This window comes from Anopheles maculipalpis, chromosome 3RL (genome assembly GCF_943734695.1).
Source record: "Anopheles maculipalpis chromosome 3RL, idAnoMacuDA_375_x, whole genome shotgun sequence".
Taxonomy (NCBI): domain Eukaryota; kingdom Metazoa; phylum Arthropoda; class Insecta; order Diptera; family Culicidae; genus Anopheles; species Anopheles maculipalpis.
In genome coordinates, this window is record NC_064872.1 from 78979568 (window position 1) to 79002431 (window position 22864).

The 22864-nt window shown below is 41.8% G+C and overlaps 2 protein-coding genes across 2 annotated transcripts; both read left to right on the forward strand.

Moving 5' to 3' along the window:
- Positions 1-6408: 6408 nt before the first annotated feature.
- Positions 6409-12175, forward strand: LOC126561680 (probable beta-hexosaminidase fdl). Its single transcript, XM_050217975.1, has 5 exons — positions 6409-6483; positions 8762-9048; positions 9807-10504; positions 10569-10725; positions 10951-12175. The coding sequence occupies exons 1-5, from the start codon at positions 6454-6456 to the stop codon at positions 12107-12109; spliced, it is 2331 nt and encodes a 776-aa protein (XP_050073932.1). The 5' UTR covers positions 6409-6453; the 3' UTR covers positions 12110-12175.
- Positions 12176-16654: 4479 nt separating this feature from the next.
- Positions 16655-20784, forward strand: LOC126561024 (nose resistant to fluoxetine protein 6-like). The gene is made up of 12 exons (XM_050216973.1): positions 16655-16947; positions 17024-17228; positions 17303-17485; positions 17575-17774; positions 17865-18034; positions 18979-19147; positions 19533-19726; positions 19815-19965; positions 20029-20215; positions 20300-20442; positions 20525-20639; positions 20702-20784. The coding sequence occupies exons 1-12, from the start codon at positions 16666-16668 to the stop codon at positions 20782-20784; spliced, it is 2082 nt and encodes a 693-aa protein (XP_050072930.1). The 5' UTR covers positions 16655-16665.
- Positions 20785-22864: the final 2080 nt, after the last annotated feature.

The following is a 22864-nucleotide window of genomic DNA, read 5'->3' on the forward strand; positions in this document are numbered from 1 at the left end:
GACTCCGGTAAGCTATTCGTTGGCCGGCGTTGATTTTAACTTAAAATGGACGTTCATTACAGTCCACGCCATTTAACCGACCCGTTCTAGCAAATATCAATATTCCCTTCAAGCTATTTTAGGGTCTTCATTAGTATGTGGATCAAGCAAAATAATCCTTCCGACACTTTCGTCTATTGCATCGCATCTAAAACAGTAGATCTATTTTTAGAGCCAAATAATAACACACTCAGCTATTCTCTTTGAGTTTTTATTCACACACCAACAAAAAAAAAAAGAAGTCTTCGAATTGCGTCAACCAATAAGGGTATTATGGCACCGCAATGTGTGTTCCTTCCTTCCCATCAAACCTTTAGAAGTTCTATTTTCGCTTCGTTTCACTTTCACTCAATCAATTCCATCCGCAAACCCCGGCGTGCCGTGCATGTGTATCGATTAAGAATAGTCCCGTTTTGCTGGTTCTAGTAGCCACCAGTGTTTGCCATACACTGCCACCACGGTTTTGCAAAAAGGCAAACACTAACTTCGTCACTCGGTACATAAGATTTCGCCGTTTGTTGGGGGTAGATTTCCTAAAAGATGATCTCTCAGCCACATTAGGAATACAAACTGCTCACTGCCTCATTGCACTTTCCACATTTACAAATCGACCCCTCGCACAATGCAGTCAACTTCTCGCTGTGTAACATACCACTATTCTGATATGTAGTTACGAACGCCACAACAACAACAAAAAAAGCCTTCGCCACGTTTCAATTCTTCCTTCTGGCTTCCGGCCGCCTAAAGGAATCGATTAAATGGCGCGAAAAGTGTCTTTGAAGATAATGGACCCTTCCGGCTGCCAACGCTTAATAGCATGCTTTACACTTGATTTCGCTTCTTCGCACCCGGGGACGATTCGTTCGTGACTGGTACGATTGGTGGTACGGTGCAGCTACAAATCTCATCAGCTAATGATGACGGAAACGAGTTAAGCAGGGAATTGGCCACATTTATTCGGTCAAAGAGCTGTTGGGGCTAACATCCTAAAGCAAATCGAGAGGAGAGGTGGTACGTTTCTTCCCGATCATTCAACCCACTCACAGCGGAGCGGTTGAAGGAGAAAGTGTGTACAGTTTTAAGGCCGAAAGTACACTTAACCGACGAGGGCGAACGAAGCAACGAAAAAAGGGGACCAGCAAAAAGCATAATACGAAATCTTCCTAATGGGGATGGAATTGTCATCGATCGTGTGCGCTGGTTGAGGGTAGCCAGCCCCGCCCGAACCCCACAATCTACCGGCGTGACGCAAAAGCCGATCGTTCATAACATAACAGCGTCTCGGGGAAGGTCAAGTATACCCGCGAGAAAATGACTACGCGGACCGAACCTCCCGGCGTGACGTAGCGGTGACTGTTCCACGCTTCAACCGTTAGTGCAAGCGTTTGAACTGTTATATCCGTTGGGATGGCAATCGTGCTGGACACAACAAACCATCCCATGCTAGTGGTTCGTATCTTCGTTCGCGACATAAACGACGTCATCTGTCTGAATAAAGGATGAAAATTTGTTCCACTTTGGCTTACATTGGTTTGTGATTTAGAAATGGGTTCATTAGATGATTAAATTTTCAACATACACTTTTAGTTTCTTTTTTTACAAATCAGTCAGGTAATCAACAGATAATATTTTTTTTTTAAATCGCACTTGTACAACTCCCTTCGGTGATTTCTTTTTAATTTTTTTTTTCACGAAATTGCAACTAGTAATCCAGCACGAATCACAACACTCGCAAACAATGTATTTACACCTCAAAACCGAACACAGCCACGCGTGTTTTCACGCGTGTACCTTCACTACGGTTAAGGGGTTTTCACCGAAAAAAAGGGCACACGCTTTATCGAATGCCGAAACCCACGGGCAGCACAACACGCCGTACACGCCTGCACGCGACACTTCGTTCGAGCGGACTGAAACACACAACGTCCGAGCGCGCGAGCATACACTCCTGGCGGGAAATACACTCGTGCGCGTTGTCTTCGTCGTCGTCGTCGTCGTCTGTCTTTCCACCCAAACCACACCAATGTCCTTGCCCATTGCAAGGGGTTAAGCTTTTCGTGCTTCCAGCAGTTCGGCGCAGCTTTTGAATGGTGGTGGAAGCCTTCACACACAGGGCGAAGGCGTTGCGTTCCCGACCAGCCAGCTTTCTCACAGCTGATGGAAATGGTGAGACGGTGCGCGTGTTGTTATTATTTTTTGTGTGTGTGTTGGGAAAGCTATCACTTTCTCTCTCTCTCTCTCTCTCTCACACACTCACAGTTCTTTCAGTCTCCCTTTGTCCTTTCTGGTGCTGGGCTTGCTTGTAGGTCGGTAATGCTGCTGACATTTTCCTCCATCCAACCACCCCGGGGGCGATTTTCGTTCGATCCTTTTGTGTGTGTGTGTATATCCCGAAAGGCAAACGTGGGGCATACCACCATCAGGGTTGGAAAGCGCATCGGGTTTCCTTCACTTGCACAGGGGTTGCACTTTATGGATTGGTTTTTGAGAGTTTTTTAAATTGCTTTCTTCTAAGAGTTGGTAAATTTTAGTTTTTTGTGTGGCTTACTATTATCTTAAATTGGATTTTTGCTGGGAAATCAGGTTCTTCGTTATTTCTAGAACTCTTAAAAAATCAGCTTGCATTTTTAAAGGAATTATGTTCTATAACACTTACCAAAGATTTAAATTTTGGTATTAGAAAATTGTTAAAATAATGTCCTCATTCTTATGCTTAATTACAGAATAAAAATAAACAGTACTAGATATTACTTGAAACAATCTTGCATAAAAATGCTGGAAAGTTTTCTTTTTTTATTTATTTAACAAACCAATCAATAAATAACACAAAAATAACTAAAATATACGTCCATAGGATGACTATTTATAATTTTAAGAATTTTATAACTTCTCAAAATCTGTTCTGTAGCTTTTAGTATACTTTTTGTTGAATATTTGATACTCAACTGCTTTATCTAATGTGTTATGTTACTAATGTTATATTTCTACTACATTTCATCCGGAGAAACGTGAAACCCTGCAATTGGATGCATAACGCGTACCACTCAAAACCTTCTCTGACTTTTCAAAGTTTCTGTTTCAATGTCGGATGGAGAACGTCGGCACTGTACTGGTAAATACTGGTGGATTTTTTTTTTTTGCATATTTTTGTTTGAATAGTTCAAAATCAAAAGCAACAAAAAAAAAACTTACTTGTCTCTAAAGAATCCACACTGACGAAAGATCATACTTATCCTGGCTGATCCATTCGTATTATGGATAGAAGAAACGACCGTTGAATGAATACGAGTTTCTTTCGTGCCGCCTTAAGCTTTAGTGCTCTGGAGCTTTTCACTTGGAACCCCACTTTTCCGCCCCAAACCAGTCCAAAACCTCCCGGGCTCTGTCCTACCAAAAAAGACCGTGATTTGTGTACGACCCTTCTTCACCTGATCCTCCTCCATTTTGCTCGCTAATCACCGGTCTATGGCTTGCTGTGCACCTGTATCTATTGGTTGTTCTTTTAAGGTTAAAGCACAAGCCGTGTTGGCTTCTGTTACCGTAGTAGTTTCTTTCTGCTCGCTTCCTGCTCTCCTGTTTGTTCGCTTGTTACCGAAAAAAAAAGAAGAAAGCAAAACTGCGCCACTGATCATAATGAACCGCACGAAGAGCCAGTAGTGGGTATCGCTTGGCGAACTATTTACCACCTTTTCCCGCTTCGAGAGCGGCACCGGCTGGTACGGGAAGCGTTGGGGAAAACATAGTGCGACAGGATCGGGTTAGTGTTTCCTGTGTTTTATGCTCGTGCTCGTCCCCGTGCTCGCGATGTGTCGATGCTTTTGGTGGCTTGGTGATGATGGTTTCTTTAGTTGGCCGCTCGGTATCGGGTCGGTTAGTTTGGTGTGATTTTTTCTCATCTCACCGAGCGCACGACGGAACACCGGCTGCACGTGCTTTCCGGTGCGTAAAGTTACGCTAATGCGTGGTTGTGTTTGTGTGTGTGCATGCATTATTTGGTGGTATAAGGAAAATTAGTGCGGTTTCGGCTAAAGTTTGTGTTTTTTAACGAAACAAAATAGAAAACCTTTCTTTACTAAATTATTCTGCTTTTAGAAGAACAGTTCGTAAGTATGAAATTCTACAAAATATGAATACAACCAATAATGTATTGGAAATTGAAGCTCATTATCATGATTTTTCTTTTTTGTGTACAGATATTCCGGAATAGCGATAATAAATAACTAAAAGCTAGCCAAACTGATCTAAATGTCAAACCACTTCCGTATACTTCCCTCATACCTTCTCCTAGCCCTGAGCTAGTCGAGACGGAAGCGAGTAAAATGTATACACCCGGTGATTAAATAAGTGGAAATCGAAATAACTACTTCATCCCCGGTCCTTCACTGGTGGACCACTCACCCAAACCCTTCCCCACTATTCGGTAAACAATATTGATTGGTTTGCGTTAAAAATACACAAACATCACACACACACACTCCACCCAACCCCTGTTCTACCCGTCCTCCAAGTGAAGTTTCGGTGGTAACGATAACTTACGTAATGGCGTGTCCCGGCCACTTCCTTCTTAATTAGATGAATTTCAAACCCGAGCCGTCCGAACAGTGTAGTATGTGTGTGCGGCGGACACGTTTTATGCGTCAGTTTGCTACGGTATCATTTGTGGTTTTATTATGTCCTGTGATGGAAAAAAGAGGACACACATGGTATGTGACTGTGTGTTGCTGCGTTGCTGCCAGATCATCTGGATGGGGATTTTAATTTGCTTTTTCGAGTTTGATTTGTGGACGATTTTTGAGCATTGGCTTTGGCGATGGTTTTTGTGGTGTAGAGATAAAGTTAGGAGAACTTAAAATAAATTGTTGCCTCTATTAGAAAACGCTATATGTCAGGACGAATATAGAAACATTGTAATTGATCTTATCAATTTTTTTCGCTTAATTAAAAACAAATTAAGGAACAATTTAAATTAATACTCCGCCCAGGACGTTTGTCTATTCCTAACCAATGCCAGGACAAGACACACTCGGGGTTTCCCGCTTCATCCGTACGTCATCAATTTGTCACTAGAAACCGTCCATCATCATCATGGTGTCTTCATCGTGGCACGCGAATCTGGGTAAAGCCATTGCGCCATTCGCATTGGTAAAAATAATCCTACCAGATGAGTACCACGCAGCAATATTTCGCGGTCATTCAGTAGCGTTCTTCGCGGCTGATGCGAACCTTATCATTCGGAACCGCGCCCGTATGGTTCGTTACTTCTTGTACGGAAAACCGTACGCGTACGTTGGGTGACGAGATTTTGCCGTTCCGGATTCGGGTTTAAATTTCGCTCGCATTTGGCAAAAGGCAAAACAGATATAACGAGCTTTTGCGCTATCAGGGCTTCCTCCTGTGAGCTCCAATCCATCCGAAAGTATAACGATGACCTGTGTTTTGTTGTGCGGGGGATTGTGTTTTGGAAGATTTTGGCAAAGAAACACTGGAATAGCCAAAAAGAGAATGTTCTGTTTATTTTATTTTAAATTCTTACTAAATGTACCGAGCACAACTTTAGTATGGTGACTTACGGTGGGACTAGTAGCAACTACTACCACTGCTACTACTACTACCACCACTACAATCCACTACGAGAAATGGTACCTAATTCCAATTCAATTATTTCAGATAGATTGAAATTTCGCAATTCATTTCACCGGGAGCATACAGCCGTGACACGGCAAAGATCTGCTTGTGGCGGTCGTTCCTCCTGCCCGGCTAGCTCAGCCGGATGTATAGAGCCCAGGTGTGGTGTGTCGTGGCATACCAGTGTGTTCTGATGGTAGTTGACATTTTTGGTGCAGAAAAGAATGTGACAAAATGGAAAGGGGAAGCTCTGGTACTAGTGGTTTGAATGAGAGCGCATCTAAAACCGAAGCACCAAGCACCATTGCGAGCATATTCAGAAAATGCAGTTTTCCAGCTGAGCGGATGTTGTGTTACTCGGGCAGATCTTTGTACATTTCTTGTGAGTTTTAATTTCCTTGTGATATTTTCGTCTTCCTGTTTTGCTTTGTAAGTGGTAAAATCGAATTAATGGGAAAGCATAGTTTAAGGCTTAGCTATCAATTCCGTCCACAGGCATATGTCTATCAGAATTTAAAGATTTTCATTCAATTTTGTTAAATCATCATTTTATTTAAACTCCTTATGACTATATGAATAACTCGCTTGGTTGTTATTATGCCTCCAATGAGATATTTAATGCATATCTGTGTTATTCCACTGGTAAAAACCTGCTTAAAATGAAATAAAAGCTGATTCGCTCTAATTAATGATTTTTTTTTTATTTCATCGAGTTAACTAATTTTTCTCAATTCTTTTCTCAATTTTCGTTTCAGGTATTTTAAACAAATGGTTCCATAGAGCTTAAATATGTTGCTTGCTCAAGATTATAATAGTAGGGTAAGCAATTTTTTTTTTAAATAACATAAGTGATCAAGATTGAATTTAAGTAATTAATTTACAAACTCGTTTTACAATTAGAAGAATTTAATCTCTTGACAAACAGCATCAAATTGTTATATAAAGACACAGCAATTCAATTACATTAGGTTAAGTTTTGTTCTGTCGCTACGTACTTTTGTAGCCCAGTTGTCTGTTTTCCATACAAAGAAAGTGTTTTCTGGCTTCTTTTGTTTATTTTATTTAATCTTAAAATCGTATACAAAGCTTAACGTCAGCAAAATTTCCGCTTCCTAAGGTTCAACAACTGTGCAAAGTGATTTTACGTAATGTCGCGATCGTTGGAGGTGATGGAAGCTGTTGCAGCTCGCTCTCTCTCGAAAAGCCACCCCAAAAGCTCACCCTTTTTAGCTACACTTTCGCCGCTGCATGGGACGAATGGGCCCGGATGGCCGGACACTCTGTTTTGCGATTCATCTGAAGTAAATTTAATTACTAGCCTGCGTACAACCATCATTGGTCACGTCACTTTCGCCAAAATCTCCAACCTCTAATGTCACAGTACCCTCTTTCGGTGTGCTTTTTTACGGCGACCATTACCAAAGACTTCACTACAGCGTACATGTCTCGGGGTGAATCATGAATCTTCAATTAAACTCGAAAAAAGACCCGGGAATGATAGTGAAAGTTGAGACTGTTTGGTTGACCCGTTCATTACATAGAGCACGAATGGTTGGGCAGTTCACTTGTTGAAGGCTTTCGCTTGTCTGGGTCATTAGACCCCGTTGGATAAGTTACCTTAAATCATTATCATACAATCCCCTCGTAAAGCAATTCATTCAATGGTGTATATAGACAAACAGAGTAAAAATAAGATGTCACCTGGTGTCATCAATATCGGACAAAAATTTCACCTAAAGTTAAACAAAAACAACACAAAAAGAATGGGTGAAGGGCATCATAGCATCTTTAACTTCCATTACACACACTCTCTCTCCTCCTTCTTTGCAAGACTTTTCTCATCAGTGTGTTTATTTCTTTGTCTTGCTAATCATAATCACTCACATGCTCTCCATTTTCGCTGATGCATAGGCTGAAATCAGGCTCCACTTTCTGTGCAGAAAAATCATCTCGTTCTCGAGTGTCCTCGGGCGTCCTTGAGGCCTATCAAATGGGTGGTAAACGGTGGCAGTGCAGTTGGATTCCCAGTTTTTGTTTTGCTTTGGGCCCCAATTTCCTTCTGATTAGTTCTTATGGCATAATCAGAAAACTTTTTGCCACAGTTCGTAAGATTTTTTGGTTTTTCGTACACTCGTTCTCGCGTTCCTCGCTGAAAGCATTGTTTGACTCGAACTCCGAGATCTACCTGTAAAGGGTGGCCGTGATGTGTTGCCTAGAAAGTTGAAAGAAGCCGACAATCTTCGATGCCAGACTGAATCTGCTCACGAACTTTGTGGTTCGTAATGTGACATAAATCATTCCACCAATAGAAAGTTCACTGTAATTATGACACTTCTGAGGTCTGAGTTCGTTTGAACGAATTGAGATGGATGGTAAAAGAATAGTTTCTGAGATGATTTTTTTTTTAATTCTCTGAAGAACAGTCAAGCCATATAATGATTTAATTTAATTCAGGGGCGAAATAAGTTGTCGAAAAGCTCTCACAAAATCGATCTTTTATTCAAAAAACGAATGTAAATTGTCACCTTGATTCAAAATGTATAGAATATGCATGATCCAAGACCTAAACGCTTGATATATGTACTTCCATGTTTGATGTTAAATATTAAATTACTTTCATCGGCCCTCCTGTTGGCTTCCAAAAGTTATCTACAAACTCAACCATAACGCATCAAATCTAGCCTGGTCTGGCATCGACTCTGGACACAAAATCGTCATCCAATGCTAGCGCCAGTCCGGAGAGTTCAGCTGAAGGTGTTCTAATTCAATTAATTCCTTTTCGGCCTCAATGTTCGTTCCCATGCAGTTGGTGCTCAGAAGGTGAGCGATGCATTTGTCATTTGTCGCACAACGCTCAAGATTGACATATTTCTTGCGTTAAATTGGGCTTTAGAGTACCAATGATTGTGATTGATTGCTGGGCAGCAAAGAGTCACGTTAGAAATTTGAGGTTAATTCGGTTAGCACAAGTTTTGATCCGCAACAAAGGTATTTGCTTGATTGATGTAATTTAAATTCAAAAATAAAATCCAAATAAAAATCAAATTTTATAACTAATTCATTTAACATTTTACATTTACTTTCTTTCTCCCTGCAGCGCTCGTCGATAGCATCATCTCAGTCCCGCAACATTCGCATTACAGTGCTGAAAAACATGTTTAAAAAGATGGCCCTCACCAGGTCAGCGCTGAAGAAGGCCTTGGTGGTGTTATTTGTCAGTGCGCTGGTAAGCTGCCTGCTCTTGCTGTACTGGAATGACAGTTCCGAATCACCCAAACCGTCCACCTCGATGTCCATGGGTTTCTACAACACGCATATCTACGGAAGCGCGGAAAGTACGATGACTGCTGGTGATAACTTTCGAACCAGTGCCATCCCAGTGAAGTAAGTTAACGGAATACGAAGCATGCTTGCAGCATAATCAAACATAAGTAAATTACAATTGTGCCAACAAAATTCTACTAAAATGGCAAAAAATTACTTCCCTAGGGGAGAAAAAGAAAAGCAAACACACACACACACACGCCCGCGTTTTAAATTGTCGCCTATCGGTATGTTTTTGTCTGCCGAGCTCGATAATGTAGGTTTGGGCTACGCTCTCCAAAATACTCGATAGAATAACTCATAGCACCCGGACCAGATAATCAACGTTTGCAGTTTATGATCCGTGTAAATGTCACGAAACAGCCAGCCAGCCACCACCGTCCGTCACCGAAGGCATCAACGAAAGCTGTTAACGATTTTGCCCAACGATAAAAACCATGCTAATGAGCGGAAATGGAAGCATAAAGCACAATTAGCTGCCGAATGGCGATTTTTATGTGCAGCGGTCCTTTTGCGGGGGATGATGGTTGACATCTTTTCATCCAAGACACGCAAAGTCTGGTTTGGTTTAAAAATTAAACTATGTGGTTATTTTGTTTGAAGGTTGTAAAAAGAGCCTTTAAAAATTGGAGAATTAAGCAGCAAACAGGAGAGCTTTTTTTTGGTTGCTCAAATTCCCGCAAGAACTCAGATTTTATCATAAAAAATTAAACGCACCTAACCTAATCGAGGAGCAGTTCGAGTTTATTGATTGGATTATTTATTAATTATCGGACTTTCTTCTCTTTTTTGGGTTCTTGGCTTCCTCCAAATTTTAGCCCCATCGAACGCTCGTGGACGTACAAATGCGTCAACAATCGATGCGTGCGGCACCATTTCGTGGACGGCGTTGAGGAGGACTTTGACACGAACAACAACGCACACCAGCAACAATCACCCCAACAGTCTCACGGGGGAGGACCCGGCAGCAGTAGCAGCAGCACGAACTCTGGCAGCTCATCCGGCAAACGTATACCACACCTAACCTGTACGATGACCTGCGGACCAATCAATATCTGGCCGCAGCCGACCGGTGCCACCACGATCGGTAGCAAAACGTCCCGCTTTCGGTTGTCCGACATGAAAGTAAAAATCGTGACCCGGTTCGAACCGGTCGAAAAGCTGCTCCAAGAGGCGTACGACGTGATGCGGTCCGAGATACGTGGTGTGATGGTTGCGCATGGTGCCAGCTTGGAGGAGATCGAAGGTGCACTACCGGTCGGTAGCGTTCCCGTGGGACTGCAACCATCGGCAACCGAACAACGGCCGGTAGCGACGGAAGTAAATGATGCCGCTGCCACGGCTGGGCGGAGACCGAGTACTGCAGATGCCGGTGTGGGAAAGATTCATTTCTTCAAGCTGGTAAGCGACAAACGGTACGACGTGGATGCGTTCGAGGTGAACGTGCATGTGGAGAAGTCGGCCGACACGCATCTGACGCTGCATACGGACGAGAGCTACAATATGACGGTAACACGTAAGTAAATTCTCCCTAATTTGTTGATTCTTGCAATTAATGCAGATCGGTTTTCTCGTTACAGATTCGGCAAGGGTGTTGATCGTGAAAATTTCTGCAAACACATTCTTTGGCGCGAAACATGGACTTACCACGTTGCAGCAGTTGATCTGGTTCGATGACGAAGAGCGTACGCTGAAAGTGCTGAACAAGGCGTCCATTGAGGATGTGCCAAAATTTAAGTAAGGAATCAGTTCATAGTAATGCTATTTGATTTCTTTTTCCAATCCTTTCTTCTTTCTGTAGTACCCTAGTAGCGTATCTCGTCCTCTACTGCCATTCTATAAACCCAATAACATCCCTATAAGCTTAATCGATGATGGTCGTTCTCTTCGTTCGATACACACACGATACACGCATTAAGATAAATAAATAATAAATATAACAATTATCTTCCTTTTTTCCAGCTACCGTGGCCTTATGCTCGATACCTCCCGGCACTACTTCTCGGTGGATTCGATCAAGCGCATGCTCGTCGGCATGTCACACTCGAAGCTGAACCGGTTCCACTGGCACATTACCGACTCGCAGAGCTTCCCACTAGTCTCCAAGCACTATCCTCAGCTAGCCCGGTACGGTGCCTACTCCGAGCATGAAGTATACACCCCGGACGATGTACGCACGCTGGCAGCGTTTGCCAAAACCCGTGGCATCCAAATCATTCCGGAGATCGATGCACCGGCACACGCCGGCAACGGATGGGACTGGGGCCCGAAGCACGGTCTCGGTGAGCTGAGTCTGTGCATCAATCAACAGCCTTGGAGCAATTACTGCGGTGAACCACCGTGCGGTCAGCTGAATCCGAAAAACAACAACACCTACCTAATACTTCAGAAACTGTACGAGGAGTTGCTGGAAATTGTTGGCCCGCTCGATTACTTCCACATCGGAGGCGATGAGGTGAATCTGGAATGCTGGCAGCAACACTTTAATGATTCCGATATGCGCACGCTTTGGTGTGATTTTATGCAGCAAGCGTACCATCGATTACAGCTTGCAAGTGGACAGAATGCAACAGCACCGCGGATGGTTGGTGTGTGGTCGAGCGGGCTTACCAGCGCACCGTGCCTCTCGAAAAACACGTTCGCTGTGCAGGTTTGGGGTGGTAGCAAGTGGCCAGAAAATTTCCAGCTCATCAACAGCGGCTACAGTTTGGTAATATCGCACGTGGACGCGTGGTATCTGGACTGTGGATTCGGAAGCTGGCGATCGACTGGGGAAGCTGCCTGTTCACCCTACCGCAACTGGCAAACGGTTTACAAGCATCGTCCGTGGGAAGAGATGAAGCTAACCTCGTTGCAGATGCGTCAGATTTTGGGTGGTGAAGCGTGCCTATGGACGGAGCAGGTGGATGAATCGCTGCTTGATGCACGCCTTTGGCCTCGTGCATCAGCCCTAGCCGAACGACTGTGGACCGACCCGACCGAGGAACGGTACAGTGAATCGGTACCGCTAGAGGTGTATAACCGGATGTCGGTGTTCCGAAATCATCTGCTCGAGCTGGGTCTGCGAGCGGAACCAATCTTCCCGAAGTACTGTGGGCAGAATCAGGACGAGTGTGTATGATATTACGTGAACCCGTTCTACTAAAGTGTGTGATCACGGTAAGAAGGTATAGCGGGCGCCGTCATCGTAAGTGGCATTGTGGTTGTGATAACTTTGACAAACAGGGCTTCTTCTGATACACGCCCTCCAACTTTGGTTATTCTCACGTAAACCTGGGACAGTGTAAACTGACCTTCGTTTATCTGACAAATTTCGGCTTCGCTCGCAGCAAAGCAAGCAACAAAAGGGAACATAAATTTAGGAAACGCTTGATTGAAACTCATGATATTACTATGACCAACAATCATGGAAGGACGATGTGCCCATTGCACTGCGCATTATTGGAGAGGAAGAGAGGGAACGAGCATATTTGTTTGTTGTTAGATATTTATGAAAGGAATAGAAAAAGAAAATAATACGATTGTAAATAGTTTGTAAATGAATGATTAGTGTACGGTAGATACTTATTTGGAGGTTTCAGTCTAGGGCTAGCAAACACAAAACTAAAGTATATATATAACCTACAGCACGTAGTGTTTAGCAACAATGATAATGATGAGGATGATTAGGACACCACGAGAATGTAGTTCCGTACGCAGTAAAAATCAGGAATATAATAATTAGTTTGATATTATTTCTTACTTAAATTTCTAACCGGGAACTACTAAAACACTAATAGAAAATTAACTCATTAAAAAAAACAAAAGCCCTCAACTCAAGGGATCAGCAATGAAGGTTGTATGTTCACCAGGAAAATGAAACACAATGTAGAAGAACATCATCCGATGGAAAAGGAATAATTCAAAGAAAAGAATTTAGATATTTAATTTCTTGCTCCTATTTTTACTTTAGTTACGATTCTTTCCACCATCATCATACCTCAAACCGAGAGCCTAGGGCACTGCATAGGAAAAGCTAGAATGGTGGTCGGTAAACAGTTGGAAAGTATTTGCTCGCATGTACTTAAGCAATACGATACGATCGTTGAGATTTATGCTAACGCCATACCGCCCATGGCAAATGCAAAAAGAAAAAAAAAACAAAAGACCCGTGTTCACAACCGTGTGCATACTATAAGCGCTAGCACTAGTTTGGGGCTTGTCAGCCAACAAGACGGACCCCGTGAATGCCCTCTAGTAAAGATCGAGCTTTTTTACGTAAGGTAATGTACGTATTAAAACTAATTTCACTCTCTAGTAGAACACCCGATATACCTGTAGATGACGATTTCGTAGGATTACGAGTGTTGGTTTGGGTTAAAAAATTGTTTAAACTCACCCTTTGCTGTGTGTGTTTGAATGGTGTTTGTGTGATTACCGTACCAGCGTTGGAAGAGATGTCTAGTTCTTGTTATTATGTTCTTTGTTAGCTATTGCTGCTTTAATTTTTATAGTGAAGAGGAAAACACACACAAGCCATACGAAGAAAAGCTTCCGCGTGGTTTCATTTTGCCAAAATTAATAATTAAACTACCACAAAACACACTGCTTCTCTCTCTCTCTCTCTCTCTCTCTCTCTCTCTCTCTCTCTTTATCTCTTAAGTACCATGCATAGCAAACATACACACAAACACACACGATAAATACTCGTCCCTTTTTTGTAGAAAATGCAATATATTAAGTAAATAACGTATGCATTACATTAAAAATATACTTAATTTTAAAGGTGTCTTGCAAAGAACTCAAATAATTAAATCCCCTAATTCTACGTTCAAGAAATTTTCTGTAATATCCCATAGGGTTGATTAAAAATAGATTCTCTGCTGGGTTTAAGCGCACCCAAAGCCTAAATGATTGATTGATCCTTCCTATTGAACTCATAATTATTGCAAAAATCTGTCTTTTGAGACATTTTGATACTGATGGGCGTAAAGAGATACTCCTTTTAATGGCTCGCTTAACATCTTCTTCAAACCGATAATTGTGAGTGATTCTTCTTTTTCTTGACATGTCCTCACTACGGGGGATCGTTTCTGACGGAATTTGAATTTTGAATGCACTATTGTGGATGATTATTTAATACCTAAACAATGTACCGTATCAACCGGGAATACTGAATTTCTCCTCTACGATACGAATATGAAACCATTAAGAAGGATCATGCAATCAGGCTTACAAAATGGGGAAAAATGTTTTGGAAGGAAGAAGAAAAGAAAAAGAGTTTTGGAAGGATCTATTTGAAATAAATTTTCAGAAAAAAAAAATGCAAACATTTTGCTTGTTTTATCAGGTGGATGGATTGCTCGGACACATTTATCGGTTGATAAATCTTTGAAGTAAGGCAATTTTTTTTTTAAATGGATACGTTAATAGGACTCTAGCTTAAGCTATCTGAAAAAGCTAAAAAAAACACCTACACTAATAAAGAGAGAGAGAGAGAGAGAGAGAGAGAAGAAAAAGGGAGATATAGATAAAAATTGTTTAATTGTCAAGTGACCAAAATTGCCTGATACTCAGCAAATAAATACGTGACATTCTTTTTTGTACAGCAATGCCACATCTCCATCCCACATCGATTCGAACGCAAAACAATGTTCCATGCGCAATGTTGCACTATCCTTTTCCTGGGGCGGTTACTCACTATACGAAAAATTAGATAATTCAGATACACGTATATATATTAGTATATACTTTTTTATACTAAAACAGCACCAAGGGGGAGGTACCTTCTATGATGTGATGTTGTTAGGTGTAAAGTAAACGAATGGAAAGGAAGCAATGCAGAAACGCCGTACGACAACCGGAGAGCCATAGTTTCGTAGTTTAGATATTTAACTTAAGCAAGGCAAACTCAATCATAGCACCACATACAATGCCGTCTTGGTTAGATTAATTCTGTTACTGAAATGTAGGATGTTTAGAACACAAAAAAAAGAAAAAAACTGACAGAAAACGGTGCATTACAATGAGTACATAATGCGTACAAACAAAAAGCGTTTTGTAATGTGGAGTGCATAAATTAATTCTTTGTGAGTTTAGCTGTTTGTTTATCGAACGATTTTGTACTGTTGATTTCAAGTAATGTTCGCTTCAGTGAGATAACAAAAAGTACAACTAATTAAAAAACATTAAGCATTAGTAAATGATGTATGCGATAATGCAATGCTGTGTTCTGTTTCGAAGTGAATCGTGGAATGCAAAAAGCCCATATTTAAATGTATCGAGTTGTTGCGCATGGCTCTCTTAAGATCAGTTCAGTTTTGTCTCTTTACTGGTAGCGAAAATAAACGAAAAGAATCATGATAATTCTTTGTTGCTTAAATAAAGTGATTTCGGCTTGGTAAATCGTAGTAGTAAAGTATCACAATTTATCTCCTTTGGGGTCGGGATCCGCATTTAATTCATTAACTAATTGATGCATGACGACGCTGTCGACGAGTGGTTTTTGTGTCTCAAAGGAATCCCATTCATCGATGACCCACTACACTTGGCCCCATCGTCTGCACTGATTCTCCTGAAAGGGTGAACGGTTTGCCTTTTTCTGCCCTGAATCTGACTGCTTTAAATCAGTAATGAGCTATTTAGCAGCAGTACGAGCACACAGTAGCCGTCACAGTGTATCGATTCGTATTAAACATTTATCCGAAAGTTCGCTTTCAAACCGCTAAAGAGAGCGTTCGTCCCAGCGCACCACCGACCTGCTGTCAAACAATGAAATGTTATTGCCATTATTTGATTTTTTGTTTTCAGTGCCATCAGCCAGTTTTCCTTTAAGATAGCCCGACCGTACACACGAAGCGAGATGGTTCAAGGTGATGGGCATTAATTATAGATTTGCTTTCGGTTGTGGCTTGAACAACCGCTGCTGGCAGGTTGGCAGCATGAGTTAGTGCAAAACGCATGCAATTAAATGCTTCCGCCCGTTCCCGCAGTGGAATTATGTTGCATTTTTGAGTGCATTTTGTACGACCATCGCGATACAATAGGCGGGCAGACTGGGTAGCTTTTGTGTCAGTTGTACAATAGATTTCAAGAGAAGAAAATCTTTCCGTTAAAGTGTTCGGTGCTTGAAATGTGCTTAGTGGCACGAGTTTTTGGATGCATTTTGTTTGCCGCAGTTTTTGTGGAAGCGACAAAAAGTGTCATCAACAATACGGAGTGCGCTAAAGATGCTGGATTTAACTGTGAGTTTGTACAAGATACAATTATTGAAATTATTGCAGAGAAGTCATTATTGAAGATAATTACTAGGGACAAAGCAAGTGCCCTATGTCCAGCGATGAATCGTGCGATGGATGCTCGAAATTTGCAGTCTATCACTATGAATTTGAGGTTTTTTACTGCCTCAAGTCGATTATTGATGGTTTATAGCTCCAGAACTTTAATGGGCTTCGCCGTCCAAATGGTTTAAAATCCTCGGCATGTATCCTTGTTATCTCGAGCACAAGACACAAGGATCGAAAGTTTATGCTATGTGCTCTAGAAAACTGACTACCATGGACCTGTAATAATTTTTGATACGCTACCCATCAATCTTCCTATCAAACATCAAACAAACAGTAATTTCCGCTAATAATTAAACGCTTATCTCCGCATTCCTACTTTTAAAAAATCCTTCCAGTCACGGCATACTACCAGATGCCCTCGCTCTACCTCTACGATGACTACGATCGTTGTCTTGAAGAGTTCCCGGTACGTGCCACCTATTGCCTGATAGATGGTTGGATCGTACCAAACGACACCATACCGCTATGGTCCGTGATAGAGCAATTTTCCAGCGACACCAAACGTAGCTTCCGGCATGATCGAATACAGCGTGGCCTGTGCATGAACCGGTGCCAGCTGCTAATGAGCAAATTCGATCGACGCACCCAGATGAAGTACTTCCAACCGCGCTTCGTAACGAACGATTCTCAGAAAGTAAACTAGGAAAATAATTCGCCACGGATGCAAGGATACTCCAGTCGAATTTTTCTAACCTCCCCCTTTTCCACAGATCACGTTCGATCCGAATACGTTCCGCGGGGCACTCGATTGGCGTAACCGGTACCGCCGTTTAGCCAATCAATGTGTCAATTATGAGCTAAAGCGTCAGTACTCTCTGATGGCTTACAGCACAGTCGAATATTGTGTGACGAACCGGCAGGCAGCGGCCCGGGACGTGCCTGCGTCCGGGCTGGTAACGCCCACGGAAGCTTTAGGTGACATTGCAAACGATGAAATATGTATTTTTGCCATCGCTCACAGCACTTCTACTCTTTCCCACGATTTTCAGATGCGATTGATGTTGTGTTTCTAGTAATTCTGAGCCTTCTGTTTGTCCTTACGGTGATCTCCACCACCTACGATTGCTATCGGTATCGTCAGATGAAACCATACGGCACGGGAGTGGTTGGATTAAGCGATTACTATCGATCCGGTATCGAGCGTTTCGGTGCTAGCCAGCGTATGTGTGTGTATGACTTAATACGATATAATTCTCCAGCAAGGAAAAATCTGTAAAATAATGCCTCTTTTTATGTCCTGAACACACACACACCCGCATACGGGTAGGTCTATTGGTGTCGTTTTCCTTACCCCGAAACTGGCATCTACTGACGACGACACGGAAAAAGGCGACCACATCGGCGAAAGATTTGCGCTTCATACAATCGGTGCGCTTTCTCGTAATGTACCTCGTCATTGCTGGCCATTCGATGCTGTTTAATTGCATCTTTCCACTGCACAACCCACAGTACGTGGAGCTGGTACGTATGATGATGCTTTGGGGGTGTCCTTCTTCCGTAGAGTTTAATCATTTAATCATTGTTCTGTGCGACGTGTGCTTTCTTTTACAGAATTATCGTCGATTCATTACGATGCTTATATTTAATGGTATCACGGTGGTGCAAACATACTTTACCATAAGCGGATTTCTGTTGGCCGTTCATTTTGTGGATTTTGCTGAGAAGCAGCGGAGCTTCCGTTTGAAGGATTTCCTTCAAAGTATTATCTACAGATTTTTAAGGTAATTTTGAATGCTTTCAATTTAGTAATTCACTGTTTAGCATGAGCTTTAAAAGGCTCAGATTTGTTCTGCGGTTCATTCATTGAGCTTCTTCTGCTTTTATCTCAACGCTTATTCGGAGATGAACCTAATGCTTTAAAAACGGTCTAAATTTCGAGCAGACGCTCTATAATACGTGAGATATTCATCGATGTGAACATAACGAGTGCAGCTAGCTGTGAATGTACTATGGGCATTCTTATTTTATACATTTTTTGTAACAAAGACTAGGCATCTACTACTGGTTGCTATCCACATCTATTGTATAAAATAATTCTTTGCTATCTTTTCTTTTTTTCCTTTTATTCTTCAATATTCAGTTTTCAACAGCATCAATTGATATCGATATTAGTTTGAAGTATCTTTTGATTTCAACACTTCATAATAAATAACGCGATTCTGTTCCTATCATGCCATTAAACCTCTTCGATCTCTTGAAGTCTTTTTTGGCTTTAAAAAAAATGTCAAAACTCATCATGAAACTTTCTATATTCCTTCGCATTAATATTTGTTACTGCATTTTCCATAATTGATGCTTCTGGTGTTTCGGTGGTAAAGGCGAACATGGAACCAGTTGTGACACGGCAGGGTTGGGGTTCAAATCCTTTGCAAACCGTTCTCTCGTAATGAGGACTAACACTTCAACTTCTTCTTGGCTTAACGTCCTTCCAGGTGATGATACCGCGTAGTTCCAACGTGTCTCAACTATGTATTTTCAATACAAGTCTACCGTAAGCCATTCGATGGCCGACCTAGTAAGATTGTTAAGTCAAGAAGGAACACTTTCCTGCTAGAGACCTCTGTTGGTAGAAGCAACCGACTTGATTCAGATATGAAATTCAACACTAAAAATACCTGGATTAGTTTGCCCTTCGGTATAATTTTACGTACGATCGTTCTTTCAGATTAACCCCCGTTTACGGATTTATGCTGCTTCTAGACGCTTCCTGGTTAATACGCCTGCAAGATGGTCCAATCTGGAAGCGTGTCGCCGAAACGGAACGTACCTACTGTAGAAGCAACTGGTGGGCTAATGTGCTGTACGTTAACAACTACCTCACCGTTTCCGAACCGGTAGGTGCCGTGCGTTTTATTGACATTGCCAGCATGACAAGCATTTAACATCACGTACCGTTAAACGCTAATTGCACTTATCATCATTATTATTGTGCCATGTAGTTTTAGGGGTGGGAATTTGTACACCTCGTTTAGATGACTACTAAACGCGGCGGGCGAGTTCCATCATCATTTCAATTTATGCTAATGAGTTGATATCTGTAGTGACTTGTTTAGTTGAATAGTTTAGTTGAATAGTTTATATAGCTGTATCAGTTTAATTATAACATGTTTAAACCGATCGTTAGCATTATGAAACTTGCGTAAACAAGAAATAGAAAGGAAACTTCGTTCAGTATGAAATAATAATCTTGAAGTGATTCTTTCCCGTTTCATCATGTAGTGCTTGCAACAGACCTGGTACCTTGCAACGGACTTTCAACTGTACATTATTGGACTTACTCTGCTGGCAGGTACATGGCGCTATCCGAAGCTTCTAAAACCTTTGCTTACGTTGGCCGTAGCCGGAGCACTCGTAGTACCGGCCATCGTCACATATGTAAATCGCTTTGAAGGAGTCGTTATATTGCGGCCCGAGTAAGTGTTCCAGTAAAATGGGAGTTTGATTCGTAGCCGTAAAACGGCGTTAACTGTGTGCGTTTTGTCCTTTTCCAACTCCCGAAAGAGCCCTCAAGTATGTGCTGTGGTATGACGAAATGTATCGCAAAATGTACATCCCAACGCACACCAACTTTGGCAGCTATCTGGCCGGGTTGATGGCTGGCTTGATGTACCACAGGCTGAAGCGTGCCGACTTTGTTGCCGTTCGCCATAAAGTAAGTCAAATAACATCCATTCTTTACATCAATCATTACCATTTATTATTCTGCCTTCTGCAGGGCTTTCTCGTCCTCTGGCACGCATCGTTACCGGCTGCAATCGTCCTGCTGCTGTCCGCGTACATATTTTATGCGTACGATTTTGAGAAGCCCACCATATGGATAGCCATTTATGCGGCACTTTCCAAAAATCTCTGGGGCGCACTTTTCGGTGTCCTGTTCGTTGGAGTAGCGTTCGGAGTCGGTGGTAAGTGTGGATACTATGGAGGGAAAATGTCGGATGTCGTTATGTCTGCGATTGACGGTGTGAAACGCTTTTTTTTTGTCGAAGGATTTCTTCGTGTCGTCCTTAATAATTCGATCTTTCGACCACTGGGCAAGGTGACGTACTGTGTGTTCCTGTGTCATCTGTTTGTGATACGCGTCACGTTGGGCAATGTGCGGCAGCCAATCTACGTAAGCGATATGCGAATTGTAAGTTGCCGTAAAGAAAATGCAAGTTTGTTGAATATTGGTATCTTAACTCTATTTTACTTATGCCTTCTTCATTCTGTAGCTAGTAGTTACCTCTTCAACCCTTGTGTTGGCCTACATTATGGGGACGTTGATGTGTTTGCTGATAGAGATACCGTGCTCCAACATACAGAAACATTTATTCTTCTTCAAAAAAGGTAACGCCAGTTTTACTGTAGTTCACCAACCTTTTTCTAAATTTTCCCTTCTTTTTTAACAGAAAATATCTACAAAGAAGAGATACAGCTAGTTTGCAATGGAGAACGCACCAATCAAAAGAACCAAAGTGAAGCAGTGAACTAAAGAAACACCAGTAGAATCTTAAATAATTCTAAGAGTAATTAGAAGTCTTTAAAAAGGTATTTTTTATTAGATAATTTTACTTTATTTATCGAAATTTGTTGCATCAATATCATCATTCAAACTTTGGAGGTTTAGATTGATATTGAATTATTATTTGTTCTTTAATTTTGGACTACGTTTTTGCTTCCAACTAACATTTAGACATTAAAATAACTGTCCAAACTAAACAAACCAATTATATTTAAAAAGACCATACTATCACTTTCCCTCTGTTGTTATGCCATTCACCCACCAGCTCTTAATAGTGCGCCTGCACCACAAAGTAAAACACGGCACCATGCCTCATTGACGCACAATCAGCTCTGTTTAGTTAAACGATTATTGCCCTTTTACACAATCACAAACCGCGACTTTTACCCTTTCCAGCGAGCCCTTTTCTTATTAGCGCACGTTCTACGATCCACAATCCGCGATCCCGTATTTTTCTACCGGCAAACGATGACTTCGGCAGTGACAAATTAGCCTGTTCTAGGAATCAATCCACCGGGGAAAAGTGGTTGAAATTGTGATTAAACAGAAAATGGATTAATAAATAGAGCATTTAAGACACATTGAAGAGAACGGATACAACGGGATTGCTTATGTTCTAGGGTTAGCTTTCAGAGTAAATGGGTTACATTTTATGATGCAAAAAAACCAGTTCGGGATTGCTTTTTTCCGGTGGGCAGCAGACAGCAGCAAATGCAGTTACGCATACGAATGTGCGTTCAATTTGTGATTAAGTCGTCAGCGAGTTCTGAGTGATTTTGACGGTAATGTGAGCAGTGTTAAGTCATGCAGGTGAAATGTTGATGTGTTAGTGAAACCGTTGGGATAAAGCGATATTGTTGTGAATTGCTTTAGATTAATGTTAAATTTACCACATTGGTCATTTACACTATTTATGCTCTTATATTTTCGAAACTTGTTTCTTAGATTGTTCACAAAAAATATCAAAATACGTTTAACAACATTGATCGATTAAATCTTTCTTGAACTGACATTTCCATAACCACACACTAAGACTTAATAATCTTCTTAGAAATCTGGTAAGATTTTAAGTCATCCGACTAAGCCACCATTTTTTCTTCAACGATAAATTCTTATGTGAAACAAAATGGCACCTAAAAGTTACTTGCTTTAAAAAAAACCTCACTTGTGCGTCTAACCAGTCTGCATCGTAAATGCAACGGCTTATAATAACAGCTACTGCTCTACTGGCATCGATAGAAATTATTCAAATGTCTCGAAACCTACACACCATTATTTGTGCATTTGCAATCTTATAATGTGCGTCTCCGATTGCTATGCTTTTGGTTTATCGTGACGCAACTCGTAGTGCGCGGAATCCGGCCCACCGGAGACGGCCATGAACAGACCCTTCTAGACGGAAGGCTGTACTAGCTGGTGGAAGCTTCAGCGCACAAGGACACCGGAAGAAATTCGAATGGAAAATTCCACCTGCTAAGCTATGTTCTATGTGCTGTATTGCTGGTCTTTGGAGGCTTGTCATTCTGTGCCACCCATCCACCGGTGATTGGCGTGGCGTTGACTTGAATGTTTTTATTACAGTATGTTATTAATGCTTGGGAGAGCGAGTGTCCTACGGACAGGGATGTTTAATTATATATACGGGATTATTCTGATTCCTGGCTCACTGGATGGGTCAAAGGGTTAGACGAGTTTGCGCCTTAGATAACTGAACTTATTAATCGATCAATCAACAATATCGATCCGATATAACCAGGATCACCCAAGTTTGTCACGACGTGAAATGAAGGTTAATTGATCCAGGCGGGCGTTATCTGACTGGCACTACCAGAACATTACTGAATTCATTCAGCAAATTCTTATCCGTCTCCACTATCGTAATAACAGCACGAAAAGACGGTCTAATGGTTGATGAATGCGTTCCTTGCGAACAAACCGGTTTAGCGTAGCGACCGACCAGTGCGTGACGTTATGTGATGCGATAGACACGGGTGTGTGAGCGCGAACGCGCCGTCAGTCCCGGGTTTGATGATCAGCTGGTGACCTTGGG